The 16,845-nt window shown below is 45.5% G+C and overlaps 1 protein-coding gene across 6 annotated transcripts in view; it reads right to left on the bottom strand.

Annotated features, from left to right (window-relative positions):
* GFRA1 (GDNF family receptor alpha 1) overlaps positions 1-16,845 on the bottom strand; it is a 195,229-nt gene that overhangs the window by 130,056 nt on the left and 48,328 nt on the right. For 5 of the 6 annotated variants that reach the window (XM_032490828.1, XM_032490829.1, XM_032490827.1 and 2 more), the window contains exon 5: positions 8,025-8,039. The exons of the other annotated variant lie outside the window; for it this stretch is intronic. In XM_032490828.1, coding sequence (XP_032346719.1) covers positions 8,025-8,039 — 15 coding nt within the window. The remainder of the gene's footprint in view (positions 1-8,024; positions 8,040-16,845) is intronic. 6 annotated transcript variants of the gene reach the window in all.

Genomic DNA, 16,845 nt, shown 5'->3' with positions numbered 1-16,845 from the left:
GAGAAAGCATTCCAAATAAAGCCATCAATTGACCCAAAGGCAGAGAGCATTCTGATCAATCAGGATGAATGGGATGCAACGGGAAAGGGGTGCCAAAAATTAAGGTGGGCAAAGCTCCAGGAGGCCTGGCCTAGTGTCTCCTAGAAGACAGTGGTGTGGCAGTGAGTGTCTGCATCGAGCCATCACTGTGGGAATACGTCACTGAACCTACTTTCAAGTATAAAAAACACATTTCTATTAACTCACAAAATGCTTCCCAAAAGATTGCTTCAGCTAAGAACAAAAAATCTGCCTGACTTGACTACAATTGTTTGTAGTGTTCTGTGGCTTCCAGCAAGCCACACTCCAAAAACTACGAGAGTGGAGCTCCCTGACATCACAGGGCTCAAGAGCGCCTGACTGCTGGGCTGGAGGGGACCAAGGGCACCAGACGCAGCAGAGGGCACTGGCAGATGGGCACCACCTGCCTCTACAGGTGCCCCCATCAGCAGGCTGATGGACACAGCCATCACAGGCAGGCCTCCAAGTCAGAACATCCCCTCTGCCTGGAGGGGACAGTGTACCAGCCTGCGCATCTGGGAAGGGGCATCAGACAGAGGAAGCTGGGGGACAGTGGCAGGTGGATGCCTGCCCAAACAGACAAACACGCTCCACCTCACATGCTCCCTCCTGCCAAAGCAGGGACCACTCACAGCTTCTTAATCTGTCCCCAGGACAAACTCAGTGACTTAAAGGAGGGGTCTATCTTGGACCCCAAAGAGCAGCAATCAATCTTAGGAAAGTGCAGGGAGCTTTATGCACTCAACAGCTGGGATATTATAAGTAGACCAGTTGTTTTGTCCCTGGCCTGCCCGGGCTGATGGAAGAAAGTACAAATGCCTTTGTTCAGAAACAAGGCACTACGCAATCAGCCTCTGCTCTGGATAAGGCAAACCCACTCAGAAGCTTTTGGAGCTAGAATTGGCTGAAAAGTCACACGAGCAAGCCTGGGTCTGGTGTGGAGGCAGAGGGGCACTGTGATGGACTGAAGGTTTTTGTCCTCCCAAAACACGCACGTTAAAACCCTAACCCTCAACGTGATGGTATTAGGAGGTGGAGGCCTTGGGGAGGTGCCAGATCATGGGGGGTAGAGCCCTCATGTGGGATTAGTGCCCTTATAAAAGGGACCCCAGAGAGCTCCTTGCCTCTTTCTGCCTCACGAGGACAAGGAGAAAAGAGCATGCTATGGATCAGGAAACCAGCCCTCAGCAGACCCGGAACCTGCCATCACCTTCTCGCACACTTCCAGGCTCCAGAACTGTGAGAAGTAAACGTTTGTTGTCTGACACCCAATCCGACCCCCCAGGTTTATGGTATTTTGTTATAGCAGCCATAGCTGACTTAGATAGGTACCTAAACTCACCCCTCTGCACCTGGGCGGTCCTGTTGGGCCTAGTGAAGGGTCAAGGATCTTTGTGTTTTACCAGGAGTAGAAGAAAGAGCTTCTATGGGAGTCGAGATAGAATAATGCAGGACCTGAAGTCAGACTACCTGTGTTCAAAATCCTGGCTCAGGCAGCTCACCTTGGGAGCACAGATGTACAGATGAACAAGGGGAGGAGTCTAGAATGATGCATAAGGTAACCGGTAAAAGTTAGAGACATCAGTAAGAACCCACGTTTAACTTAATAGAGACACAACTGGTTACCTACAGAAACAGACGCACATGCACACGGGTTGGGGTACACACAGGTATTTTTCTTTGCTCTGTCAGATGAGAAGGCCTAAAAGAAATAACACCCAATGACAACCACCACCCCTAGCACCCAGATCTTGGTTTCTAACACCATTCTCCAGTAAAAGGAACCAAGACTCCTGAGGGAAAGGGCTGGATCTAGATGGGAAATAGACAAGATGAGCCTCGAGCATCTTTCAGTATCAGAGAGTATTGCAGAAGGGCTCAAAAAACAATTGACAAGGACGTATCAAAGGGAAGCAAGGAGCCCACTGGAAGAACGCCTAATGGACAAAGCAAGAAAATAAATAAAATTTGTATTGCATTATAGCCCAAAGCACAGAATAAATATCCATGAGTCCACACTGATGTAAATAAATGACTGAATAAGTTAGTAAATGAAGGACAAGAGCCAAATCTCCCTTGCAGGAGGATAATTTATGGAGATGCTCTTCCCTCAATGTAGTGGAGCATAACTCCCCACTCCTTAAGAGCAGGCTGTGCTTAGATTTCCTTCCAAAGAGTACAGCATGGAACGGAGGGGGAAAAGTGACTTTGCACTGGAGGAACTTGACAGACACTCCCGCAGCCAAGTGTCAAAGACCAACATCGATAGTCAGAGATCATGTTGATAGGAAATGCCTTCGATTTGATGTCGTGCAAATGGCCCTCTACCTTTGGGATCCTCCCCAAAACCCATCACACCTCAATCTAATCACGAGAAAAACATCACTCGAATTCCAAGAGAGGGGCATCTGCAACACAGACTCAAAATACCAGTGCTGCTCAGAGCTGTCAAGGTCATCAGAAACAAGGTAAGTCTGTGAAACTGTCCCAGCCAAGAGGAGCCTAAGGAGACATGACAACTAAATGCAACGTGGTGTCCTGGATGGGGTCCCAGAACAGAAAAAGGACATGAGGTAAAAACTAGGGGAGTCTGAATAAGCTACAGACCTTAGTTAATAATAATGGATCAATATTGGGTCATTAGTTGTAACGAATGAATCACACTAATGTAAGATGTTAATAAGAGGGGAAATGGGATGTGGGGTATATGGGAACTCTCTGTACTATCTTCACAATGCTTCTGAAAATCTAAAACTGTTTTGTAGAGTAATCAGGGGGGAAAAAAAAGATCCTGGCTCTACCACTCACTGGTTATATAACCATCACTAGATGGATTCTGTTCTGTGCCTCAATTTTGTCCTCTATAAAGTGAGATTACTGGTTGTAATACCCACTTCACAAACTTTGGGGGCAGATTCGATGAGAAAATGTGTGTAAAGCTCCTGTCCCAATGCCTGGAATACAGGAGGTACACAAATGCTGGTGGGACCATTATCATCATCATCATCCCAATAAGATAAAATTTTAAAAAGAAAAACTTATTAGCAACTATCTCGACAATAAAAGTTTCCCCCTTTATTGATCTGGCAATTTTTAAACTCAAGTTACTGGGTGGAAAGGCTCTGAACCCTCACCCCGAACTCACGCCCCAGGATAGGAGAGTGAGCACACAGTGAATCTGCTCCAACGAAAAGCGCACCGGAGGCCACCTGGCAGGGAACAGGCCGCCCAGCACAGCCCACGCAGAATGTGGCAAAGCATCTCAGAGAATATGATTATATAAATATCATCTAAATGCCTATCATCTTCCTATCTCTCTCTCACACACACACACACACACACACAAAGTGAATCCGTATGAAATTAAATGGTAATGTTGTTCAGTTTGCGCTGGAAAGATGGATGAATTTCCTACATGACTCGGAATATTCTACTGATTCTGGACAGAATGAGGGGTGATATACAAATACAGTAAATATTAGCATATAGGAAGTGTGAATGTTTCATAAAAACATTCATGCATTTTTTAGTCATTTACTAGTTAACGTCACATGACAACTTGGAGTTTTTACCTGGAAGTGGGAACAATAGATTTAATTTATTCACCCCAATCCCACACTCATAAAGAAAACAATATTTCATAATGTATAACATTACCAGAGGGACCATAATTCATGCATAAAGGGTCAGAGCTTTATAATAGATGGGTTTTCTAAAGTGGTTGGGAAAACCTAAGATCCAGCCCCAGCAGTCTGACCAATACATTTGAAATATGCAAAGAGCTTAAGTCAAGCACATTATAAATGACAGCGGTCCCTGTCACCACAAGTCCACCTCAACAATTAACGGGCTTGGCTGGGCTGCCAGAAAGCAAACTGTGATTTATTGTTCTCTTCAGATTCGTAAAAGCAATGCCATCCAGGGTGAATTCCAGTATGAATCCACATGGGAGAGAACTGATGTTTCCAGATGCCCACGTGAGTAGGTTACACGTCTGAAACCACATTTCTTTTCACCTTAATTCTCAGCCTAATGGGAACCTCTGCTTTCACCCAAGTTCTCTCGATAATAGTCAAAATCTGCACCCTATTAACTCAAATCCACCTAAAACTTCTCTAATAAAGCATCAGCAGGAAGCCAAGTTGGGTCAGGGATCTCCCCAACCCTCTCATTTTACAGATGGGAAAACTGAGGCTACAGGGCAAAACAATTGGCCCAAGCTCTCAACAAAGGCAGCAACCCTGCTGGGAGCAAAAACTGAGGGTCTTCTAAGCATACATAAATGCTTCTGCTTAAAGCCCACTATGGACTTCCTTCCTCTGTTCCTAGACCCTACTCCCGCCTGTCTCCTTGCTCATTTCACACAACTCCCTCCTTTACTCCCACTTCCTTCTGATCCTGGAACACTGGGGTGTTCCTGCCCAGCAGCCCCTCCCTTGCAAGTTCCGCTGCTGTCCCCCCAGATTCTGCAATAGCTGGTCTTTCTTGTCATGCTCTGGCCACCCCACCTAAAGTGGCCCTCCAAGCCCCCAGTGCACCGTCCATGCTGTTTTCTTCCCTGCTTGTATCCTCTTGGAATTTGCCTTGTTTATTAATTTGCACACTTGGCACCAAATGGTCTCCAATCTAAACCACGAGTTCCAGGAGAACGGGGGCCTTTGCCATCTTGGTCACGCCTTTATTCTTGAGACCTAGACAGTGCCAGGCACGTGGTGACCAGTTACAAAATAAACAAGTGCACTATGTTTGAAAGGTATCAAAAATTACTTGAGCTGAAAGAAAAATCTAATAGCAAGATCCCACCTCAGGGTGAAAACTAAGGAGGAGGAAAGGCTATGTCTCCTCGGGCACAGAGTCTATAAGGGACCTCAGTTCACTGAGCAGAGAATTAACTCAATGGTGAAATCTTTATAACTGTGCCCAGTGACAGCTTTCAAACACCCAGCTGAGTGGTAATGCTCTCACTTCCAAGCCACTCTCTTGGTTTCTTTTCGATTTCAGAATCAAGGTTGAGCTTGTGGATAAGCATTTAAGGGTGCTTCAACAATTTCAAATGAGCTGTGTGTGTCTGTATGTGCATGTGTGCGTGTGTGCGTATGTGTGTGGTCCTGACTTCATTATTAAACGACTGGTCTAAAACTCGAGATTCGAGACACGTGTGCACGTACAGCATTTTCAATCGCATGTGATGTTGTGAAGAGCAATTCTGTGGCACTTCGGAATTCCTGAGAGCCATCCAATGGCTCGGGAGCTCTACAGATAGCAGAGAATGTGGGTCAATTAAGGCTCCCTGAAAACGTGGCCCCGTCCATACAGGAGGTCCAGGCGTGGACCCACCGGTCCTTGACAGTCTCATGCCCTGTAGTCTAACCACAGCAAGTGGCATTTACACACGAAAGAACCGAGATGAGCTCTAAAATGGCACAGGGTAGAAATCCGCTCCCACATGCCCACACCGCGGATACAGCAGAGAAAGGCTGAGCAGGAGCTGCTGCGCTGTATCTGCCGTAACAAGATTGATCTGTAGTGAAATAAAAGATAATGCAATCCAGAGGAAATAACTTTGGTTTCCTCTGAGAATGTCTGATGTTGGCAACTTGCAAGCCTGCTTCCCTCTTCTGCCTCCACAGTGCACAGCAGCCCAAACACACAGGGACTCCTCTGGGCAAAGGGGCCTCGCTCGCTCACTCACAGCCAGAAGGACATATTTGCAAAGCAGCATCCCACCAGCTGCCCGGGACTCCTGGGGCAAGCCAAAGCAAAGCAAGCAGGGCCCGGATGTCCACGGTGTGGTCGTGCCAGAGCCGCTCAGAGTTGTCCTGTGTGGATGGGCTTCAGAAACTACCCCGTGGCTTCTGTTCATCTGAAGCCATGTGGTTTTCTACCGTTTACCCATGGCCCCACCAGTGTTTCACGTTAATGGCACAATTCTGGAACAGAGTTTTAACCCCAGAAGATGTTGAGCAGTCAGTGTTTTAGATTCTGTCTGTAAGACACAGAACCTTTTCTCTTGGTCTGATGTTATTGTCACTGGCATGTTTCTTACTGTCACATTTTACTGAGTGGGAATTTCACAGGCAGAATGGCCAGAAGCAAAGGTAAGGAGGGGGAACCAGCTGGCGAGTTCTGGGCCATCATTTCAGAGAGTGCCTCTCTGTGTGAAATGGTCCTGTAAGGCCAAAGCAAGTTCCCAAAAGCAAGTTCAGCTCTCCCCACCCGAGATCCTAGTAACATCTTAGGAGGGAGCTGCCGCCCACCGTGTCGCAGGGCAACGGGTGGCCAGCAGCTTCCATCCCTGGAAGATGCTAGTAAGTCTCCATAGCCTGTGATTTGCAGATGATTATAACTCCTGCTCTGCATATCACTGTTACTGACAGGCAAATCCCATCAATCAAATGGCATGACTGATTAAAAAGGAGGCAAATTTGACACAAATAGCCTGATAAGCCATTTTTTACACGGACTCCAACAACTGCACGTGCTCATGGTTGTGGGTAGAAAAGCCAGATCTGATACAAACCTTTCCTCTCCCCATCCTCCAGCGGCCTCGCTACACGTGCTCCAGCAAGACTTTCCAAACTCGAGCATTTTATGTCTCACAAGGAAAAATGTAATTCAGTGTTGGGGGCCGGGGAGGGGACACAGGCGTTCAAGATCATAGACAAAAAAATTCTCCTCTCAAAGAGTCCCACTGAACCCCCAATTTGTCAAGGAAGAAGATGAACTGTAGCCGGGGGCCCTGACGGCATTCAGGCAACAGCCAAGGTACCTTCTCAATTTTGCTCATTTCTTAGTCTCTAGCCAAATGGAACTTATTACTTATGGCTTGCTGGGATTTATGAATTATTTATAAAAGTAAGTCTAGGTCTCCAGACTCTTAAAAGATAACACAACAGTCCCCTCATTGTTACCCACAACCGTGCTTCTAGTAGAGACAGCAGACAGACCTTCTCCATAACACGCTGCCTGTTTGGGGGGAAATAATCGTCAGGAAAGTATCGAGCCTGTAAGATTATTTGGCAGCTATATATGGGATGCCTGGATGTATTTTTAAACCAGTCTCTTTTATTCTAAGCCAGCCTGGAATTCAAGAAAGGTGTGGCAGATGTGTGCCACAGACATATTTCCCAACTTGAATATAAACTGTCAGGTCCTGCCAGTTTGACCTGGTAGCCTCAGACTGTGATCAGAAAGGGAAAGAGGTATTTCCCCCCTTAATGGGTATCCAGCAGGTTCAACAAGGCTACGCCCATGAGTCTCCCAGAGCACATGGCTGTGGATCCCCAGTGGGGACTGAACCACCCACCGGAAGACACAGTCTCGGGAAGGCGCTCCCTTGCCAGCTCCCCGGGACACGTGAGCTCCTGCTGGCTAAACACACAAGACACTGCACCCTGGATGGGCTCTCTGCAGTCACAGGCCCAACTGGAGGGGTGGTGAGGCACCACTGGGTTGAGGGGCACGAAGCGACCAGCCAGATGTGGTCACGCCCATATCTCCAGGACAGTGACACTTTTGCCTGGCAGAGAACTCCCCGGGTGGAGGTGGCTTGTGAAGCCCTGACCAAGCAGCACCTGGCCTTGATGCAGGAGCCCTGAGGGGCTGGGGGCCTCCACTCCCCTCCAGAGACACCTACTCCTCACCGGCCTCACCAGCCCCACAGCAGCCCTGCCCTCAGACAGGCTCCCAGCCATAAACCTCTCCTCAGTACCCCTGCCCCAACTGTCTGGTCCGCACCCCACCCCCAAGCAGGGTCTAGAGGAAGCAGAGAGGCTGGACATCAGAAGCCCAGGAAGGCAGACGGCACCTCAGGCCACCGCAGGCCCTCATCCTCATGGAACCTCCTAAAGCCCCCGGGACACATGCGCTGAGCCTGCAAGCCCCGTAACTCTCTGCACACAGATGATACCCTTTCCCCAAAGAGCACAGCCAGCGGAAAAGTAGGCAGGAGGCAGTGAGCTTACCTTGCTGGAAAACATCTGCCAGGAGGGAGGAAAAACAGGGGAGAAGAAGGGGAGAGAGAGAGGAGAAAAAATATTAATCATCATGTTGAAAACGACAGTGGTGATCATCAGAGCTCACATATGCTGACTTTGCTAAGCACTCTCGGTACAATATTTCCTCTACTCAAAGGCAGTGGTTAAAGAGCTTGAGCTCTGGAAGGGAATTGCCTGGGTTTATATCCTGGCTCGATGCTTACTAACTCAGTGGCTTACAGTCCCCTAAACCACAAACAGGCAAAAGCATTGGAAAGATAAAGCAAATTACATCCTGTGTTTTAAAGGCTTAGATCGGTGCCACAGTAAACATGTAAGACTTGGCGGTTACCATTAATGTTTATATTATTATTATTTTCACAGCAACCCTATAAAGTGGGCTGTATTATTATTTCCACTTTACAGATGGTTTGGAAACTGAACCTCTGGAAGGTTGAGTGACTCATCCAAGGCCACAGAGGAATAAGCAATGGGCTTAGGATTGAACCCAAGTCTCCGATTCCAAAAAGCATCTCCCTACCCACGACTAAGCTGCCTGACCAGTTTATCGATAACAACACAGCAACAATAGCACATAACAGGGTAAACAGAGGAAGGGCCTATGAGTGCACTGAAGAGGAAGGGCCTATAAGTGTGCTGAAGTTCCGTATTTCAATCATAATGAGCACAACATTGGTATGAATTCTCCACGTTATAACTCACAACTAGTAACACCATATCTCCATATTCAGTCCTAAGTCAGAATCTCTTAAAAGGTGACAAAAATGTTAATTACTCTTTTTCAACAAATATTTGAGAGGCGACTGTATGCCAAGCACTAGGTCTGGCACCAGGGAACACGCATCTCAGCAAAAAGCGTAAATGAACAAGCAGTTACTGACACCCGCCAAGGACAACCACTGGCGTGACTTCTAACACTTTACATTCGTTTTGCCCGTTGTTGAACTTCATATAAATGGACTGACACAGTACGAATTTTTTCTGTCTGCCTTCTTTGCTCCGCAGTGATCGTGGGAGTCACCACGCTGTAGCACGCAGTAGATCGTGCATTCTCACTGCTGGATAGTACTTCATTGCGTGATTATACCGTAATTTATTTCTCCATCCCAATGTGGATGGAGATTTGGAGTGTTTTCAGCGTCGGGCAATTAGGAGTTGTGGCACTGCATCCGTATCTTCTGGAGAACACACGTGCCAGGTACTTGTGACATCCAGCCCATGTATTCAGGTTCACCCTGCTTCTACTGCCTCCCAGTCGCCCCAAAAGTATTTTTGTCTGCTCGTTCTTTCTCATTCAGCCACTTAAATGTGGAAGACAGCACTGGCAGGAAACAGACAGCACCACCCAAATGTGAGCTAGTTCTTGCCCTGCCCGTGGGGTTGTAAACAGGTATGAAACTTCCAGAAGATAGTTTGACAGTATGTATGGAAGTGTTAAATATACATGCCTAGACGTACGATGCCACTGCTAGGAATTTCATCTAATGAAATACCTAAAGGTGTTTCTATGATGGTCATAGAAATATTTATCTTCAGGTTATGGAATCTGGGGCTATTTTTTAAATCGTATGTAAGTATTTCTGTATGATTTTAATTGTTAACAATGAAAAAGCCTTACATTTATAATCTGGATTTAAAACTGATCAACTGTATCTTAAAAACTAAGAACCAGATCAATATCTAAATTTGCTGTCAGTTGTCAACTAAAACAACAGATCCTCTGAAGTTACAATGGCCCACAAATGGTACGGATGAAACATGCACCTGGGGTTAAACAGACTGCAAGGAGAGAATACCTGTGAGAGTAGTTTTCATTCCACGGGGGCACGTGTGACCCCCACGAGGACTGTCATTCACATGCAATACACATGCTCCCCAGGGCATACCCAAGCCAGCGGCTTTGGTACCAATGAGACAGACTGCAGGCTCACAGCTCTCAGGGAGTTGTCTAAATCACCACCCTTTCCTTTCCTGAAAGCCAACCGGGATGTAAATGTGTGATAGCGCCATCCCAGGACAACTTTAATTCTGCTCTAATTTATACATGCTGCACATTATTCTCTCACCTCAGTGATTCATCACTGGCCCAAGTTCTGACACCATAGTGTGCAGAATGCCACTCAGCTCCTATACCCTGACACTGTCCAGAGACTGAGAGAAGGACCGTGTGCAGCTCCCTAAATATACTGCAGTCACGTGCATTTGCTGCCTGCAAAGCACAGTCTGAACCACTCACCCTCTGACCAGCCTGCACACCTGGAGGAGCCCTCCTCCTCCGCCTTCAAATGTCACAGCCACAGTGAAGTTTCTCACAGCCTATCCCTACAGAGAGGGAAGTCACCCCTTCCGCCTCTGTGCTCCTAGAGTAACGTTGCAATTATAGCTCATGTTATAATTAGTTATTTATGTAGCCCATGAGCCCCTGAGAACAAGAGCTATGTGTCTTAATTGCCTTTGTGGGTCCTAACTTCCTGGCATGGTGGGATCCCACACAGGAGGGAAGGACAGAGGGCAGGTCTGTCTTAGCACTCATCTGCTCAAACCCCCTTATTATACAGATGGGGAGACTGAGTCCCAAGGAAGTAAGAGATTTTTCCCAAAGTCACACATGGCGCCCTTTAAAGGCTAAGCCAGGACTACACGAGATTCATTTAACCTCAGTGAAGCACAAAAGCTCATCCCTATTATTAGCCAAGTACAAATTAGAGATTTATCATTCTCCTCTAATGAATACAGACAAAAATTTCCAACATTGAAAACATCAGTGAAATAAGATTAGTCTTTCAAATACGGATCCAGTCTCGACATCCATCCAGAATCCTCAACCTCTCCATGGCTTTTGACAGGGAGTACTTCCTTCAAAATTCAGTACTGATTTGAATCACTGAAAAGCATTACTGGTCAGGGAGAGAGGAAATTCAGGCAGGGTTCAGGAATAAGAGACCTTATTCCTTCCAATTCCACTGTACATTTCATGGGTTAGCAGACAAGTCTGTATGGAGTACTATTAGTTTCCTCTATTACAGAAAACTGTCCTGATTTTCATAGAAGCTATTTCAGATTTTTAAAACCCTCTTTTCAGCTTCATTTACATTTTGCACCTTTTCATTCAAATGTAAATTTTAATAAACACTAGTATAAATATTGCAACAATTTTGCACGAGTTATCTTGTAATTTACACTCTAAATTTATGTCTTTTGTAGTCTATGGCATAAATCATTCTGTTCTTAGCATTATTTAGCTCTTTGCTCTGAATAATTACTGCTTGGGTACCTTCTTTAAAATTCCACTTTTCCAGACTGAAGCAGCCATCCAGGCTCAGGCTCGAATGATTCATGGACAGAAGAATGGAAATTAAGTGAGGAGTGGATTCTTTGCTGTCTGGCAACATTTCACCCAGCCTCTCCCCACCAAGACCTCAGAAGACATAAATGTAAAGATAAGAAATACCCTTATCTCCTATTCTGGAGTTTCTGTCCACTACCATCAGCTCTCAATCTGTAGGGACTAGTCAACTTATAAAAATCAAATGGCCTCAAATTTGAATGCAATCATCTCCTTCCAGTCTAACCAACCACTAAAAATTGTTTGGGAGTCAATCACTTACATTATCTGAGCCTGAGTTTCTTCCTCGCGGACCTGGAGATATTTTAATACACACGCCATGGTGCTGGGAAGGTTAAGTCAGATGATTTACACAAACATTTCCCCATTCCCCGCTCCTGCTGCTGTGGAGAATGACTCTGAGAGTGAGTCTTGGCGCCATCTTCTCTGCTCTCCCAGGAACTGGAAATCCACACAAGTACAGAGTTGGGAGTTGCCAGCGCTCACCCTGGCCACAGTCAGGTTGAGCCCCAGGGACACCAGGGACACTTGTGCAGAGGAAATGAACTCCTTCAGACAAAGCTCTGCTCATATTCACTTCCCAAGGGAGAGAAACCTCAACCCCAATCATCCATGTGAACAAAGAAAGCCTGTTCTCAGGCCCCACCCCCGCCCCCTGGAGCCATTCTGGTCCTCTAGATAGATGAAAGGGCATTATAAACTGGTGATTCAGAAGTGGGAAGAAGAAAACGAGAAAGACTCAGACTTGCCTTTCTTAGCCTCGACGTCCAATTTCTTCTGTTACGAATGAGCATCAACGATGCTTGCCCACCTCCCCCATAGCAACTGAGAGATTCACTACCCCAGAGATCTTTAATGCACTGAGTCCTCCAGAGACAAGGACCATAAAAAGACTAGATTATTTATTATTATTAATAAGTTATGGCAATTAGGTAGGGTGATTCTTAAACATTGCTGATTAAAAACTTTCTTGAGTGCTACTCATCCACATGGCTAGTGTTTACCTCTATTAAAAATGATTTAACTCCACTCGGGGTGAACCCTTCTCTTGAGCCTGGGTTAATAATTAGCGGCGCACAGAGTCATGCGGGTTAAGTGAGTTGGCTCTCCTTTATTTATCTATTGCTTTGTTTTATGAGGAGAACTGGCTGGCAGTCTGACTGCCCATTCAGTCTGCTAGGAGTAATTCACTATTTCAATCCACAGCCCAAAACTATGGTTAGAGAAACCCGCAGTATTATTACAATATCACATTTAGCCCACACCCCACAGCATTAGAGACAAGCCAAACAGTGAAAGCGTGCATGGCTTCCATGAGACTGGGGGAGTCTTCACACAATGTAATCATACCACTCTCTCAATTTTGCTTTCTTTTCTAGGTTAAATTATATATGAGGGGAGTTTAGTTTCTTGAAAATGCATGCACTTAACTCCCATTTAAGAAGTCTCACCTGGGGAGATAGCTGTCTTGCGAGTCCTCCTGTGGTTTGAGCTACAGAAAGAAAATTCTCTTTCAAGTACAAGGGCTGTTACAGGAACGCGCTGGAAATGTCACTAGGACCTAACTAACCAGTGACAAAAGAAGGGATGTATGAAGCAGCTGGACTGAATGCTGCCTCTTTGAATGGGATCAAGTTCACCATTAACCAAGGGCAATTTCAAGATCAGCTGACCGGCCCACTCACCAAATCTCAAAAACGGGCAAGCTCTAGGCATAGATATCAAGAGTTTCTAGACTTTAAGCCTGTGGCCTTCCACAAATCTCCGTGTGTGAAGTGAATTCTTTCTTTCCTAGGTTGAAAAGTGGGATTCGCCAAAGCCTCCCCAGCTCTCCATGGTAGTTTTGCTTCAAATTGAGGAAACCTAGGTCCAAAATGGCAGGCGGCCTTCCCAAGGAGGGTAGGGCTAACTCCTTCTCTCCCAAGTACAAGCGTGTCACCACACGATCGTGGCCAGTGGAGCCCATGACCTAGGATCAGGTCCCAGGCCCCCGCCAGGTGGAAACCCGGGGTGAAACATCTTGTAGCCTGTGTTCTCATCTAGAACACAGGGGTGGTAGAGCTAAGCCTTCTCCCTACCATGGGGCTATCAGGAGGGTCGAGTGAGATAATTTAATCAGCATGCAGCACATGGACGTCAGAGTCACATGATACGAGGTTCAACGTCTTGCCAGTTCACCATCTGAGCCATCTCAAGCAACTACTTAACCTCTTCAGATCTCAATGTCTACATTTATAAAATGAGGATCAGAAAACTTCTTTCCAAATTCATGAGGATGACTCAGATCATACTATGCAGAGCACTTCTAACTCGGTAGCTGGTTTATGGTACGTGCTCAATAGGTGAACGTTAATGTTATAATAATAAGCAACAGATCAGGAGAGCAAAGAGCTCAGGTCCTGAAGTCAGAGCAGATCCCACGTCTCACTGTGTGATCTTAGGTAAATTACTTAACTTCCCCAAGCCTTGCTTTTCCCGTCAGCAAAGTGCCAATAATAAAAATGGCAAATTTTTGTGCTACCGCATAAATTGCTAGAGATTAAATGAGGTAAAGCACATGAGTGCACCATAACGAATATTCAGAAAGACTTCTATAAATTGTAGTATTATTCATCAACAAACACTTATCGATTGCCTACTATTTGAAAATTTGTGACTTGGATTTAAAACATCATAAGAGGACAATCCATGCCAATTAAATGATCGTTTTCGTTCCTTCTGGTCATCGTATACCTACATGTCATTAAGAAACTCTAAAACAATTCTCAAATATTATCTGATGAATGAATTATTTTTAACTTTTAAGACAGAGGTCTGATGACATCTTATCACCAAAGATCTAAAGGGTTGTGATCAGAACCCAGAAGTTCCAGAAACCCAGAGCCCTGCCTTCATTTTCAGCATCACTCACCCCTCTGGCATTGCCTGTCTTCTCGGGACAGGTCACTGTTTCTCAAGGCCACCATGTAAGGGGCTCACCCATCCCTACCCTGGGGTGTGATCACTGGAGGCCTAGGGTTCAGAAGAGTTTAGGACCACCAGGGGGCAGCTGAACTGAGAACTACTCTGCCCCGTAGAGTGGGGTTCTATGAAGAGTTTGCCTGAGGAAAGGGTTCCACTGCTCCATTAAATAAATTCGTGAAAGTTTGAACACAACAGACCACTTAAGTGGAACCCCTTCCTTCCTGTCTGGGTGCAGGTCTGTGCTCTCTTGGAGTCCAGCCAGAGTGAGGGCTCCTCCAGACTTGGCCTCAACGGCACCACACGGGGGCTGTGATTAGTTTTCTGTGTCTCCAAAGCCAGACAGCTCAGACAGCTCAGGCAGCCGCGAGGCCACACAGCTAATAATCTCCACGCCCCGCCTGCTTCCCTCGGGCACACTGGGCAGCTCCAACTGCACAGGCCTGGGGAGCCTTGGTCATTAAGGACTAACAGGAAGGCCTCCAGCCCTCCATGCCAAATACTAACCTGCCCTTCAGCGTGGGTCTGCCTGTAGCTCGCTCTCCTTTTCCTCCTCTGTCCTATTTTGGATGTGGGCCAGGGAAAGTTCTACTCGTTTCCTTGCTTCTGGCCTCTCTCACCTCTTAACACGTGAGAAATGAAGACCAGTACTTCACCTGTCACTGCTGGACCTCTGAAGGCACGTGGCACTCAGTAAGTATCTTTTATTTGTGAGTAGGAAAAAAAATGTTTTTAAGTCCCGAAGTATCGTCCTGATCCATTTTCAAGGGGATGTGCTACCGACATCAATCTTAGGCCGGGTGCTTGTGACCCATCGGCCTACACTGACTAGGGAAGGCAGTGCGAGGGATGTGAACCAGTAAGTCCCTAGCACTTTTATGACATTCTATCCAGAGTATATCTCATTCCTAGCACAGAAGGATAAAGCTCTTAACTACTGAAAGAACATAAAAACATAGATTTAGGAATAATACTTTTTATGATTGCATTCTGTATACTGTGAAAGTTATGTTCAAATCTGCTAGTACTTTATGGGGCTGATAAAGTAGAACAGTATGGCTTCCCAGCTAACAGTGTATTTTATATCCATTTAAAATGTTTTCTCTTAAATTGAATTACTTTTTGAGTAATTATAATAAGCCTAATCTGGGCTTAATGAATTCATGTACAAATACTTTAGACTGCATTATTAAAACCTCTGTGATACGAAACTATATTAGGCTCAATCCCTCTAGCAACCAGAGTTTTTCTTTGGAAAGAACAGCATACATGACTTTTCTCTGAATTCTTTTAAATCAGCTAACTGAGAAATCATAAGAAGCCACATTAATAGCTCAAACAAAAGAAGAGGTTAACAAACAATATTGTTCTAATTTCGCTACACTTATATGAGTATTAATTAGGAGTCACAGAAAATATTTCTATTAAGCGTCCACAGATACAAAGGGCTGAAGAATTGGTTCATCTCCAGAAGTCAGTTACAGCTATCATTAGCAACGCCATAAAACCACTAGGTAAAAACACTGAAAGTGAGCCTGTGGATATCTAGTCTTATCTTCTAGAGTCTCCAAACTCAATAGTTTAAATATCTGGATTCTAGTTCCCACGGTAGGCAAAGCCACTCATCTTCTCTGGGATTCAGTTCCTCCATCTGCAAAGTGATTTGTACCGGATGGTCTCTCATGTCCCTTACAGTTCTTAAACATGATGGTTTTAGGTTTAAAATTACAGACATTGTATCAAATGGGCTTTATTGCATAGAGCTTACTTGTCATTCTATTCACACCAAGTTACATTCACAGAAGAAAATTTCATTCCCTACCATGCACATCCATCCACAAACAGATCCATAATATGGCTGGTGATTTCAAATTTATCCCAAGATATTATCTCGGTGGTAAAGTATTTTTCACATTACGGGTAAATTATAAACCATCTGAAACTTTTAAGGTGATAGTTCCTTGAATCAATTTCTACCCACCTCCCCCAACCCACATACACCTCCCAAGAGATGCTCTTCCATCTCCATTTTAAAGTCAACTGATTAGTGTTACCACGTATGTGTTCCTCACGCAGGTCTGTGAGATCCAGGTGCTAATCAGATTGGTAACCCAGTCTCCTAAATTCAAACTGGATACTTAGAAATGTCCAGCAGGATAAATCTCTCTCTTTGCCAGGTGATCATTACCAGGATGGACGACTTTAAAGTAAACATAAGACAATGGCCGTCATCACTATTCTGATGGCTTGGCACAAATTACTGCCAGGAGAGCTCCCAGGAGCCGGAGACCATTAAAGTCTGGGTTCGGAGAAGCTGCCCCCAACACCAAGCACTGTTGATGAGAATGATTTGGGTATAAATATGTTTCAGAAAATTGGCTGAAATCTTCAAGGAGGAGGTTTGGCCATGTGATTAGCTCTGACCTGATCTCAGTTTTAGGAGGTACAGGTTCTGTCCTGGCCCTTTTATAAATCCCCTGA

This window comes from Camelus ferus, chromosome 11, assembly GCF_009834535.1.
Source record: "Camelus ferus isolate YT-003-E chromosome 11, BCGSAC_Cfer_1.0, whole genome shotgun sequence".
In the NCBI taxonomy this organism is placed as follows: domain Eukaryota; kingdom Metazoa; phylum Chordata; class Mammalia; order Artiodactyla; family Camelidae; genus Camelus; species Camelus ferus.
The sequence above is the reverse complement of the archived record's forward strand: the minus strand, read 5'-3'. Positions and strand labels throughout refer to the sequence as shown.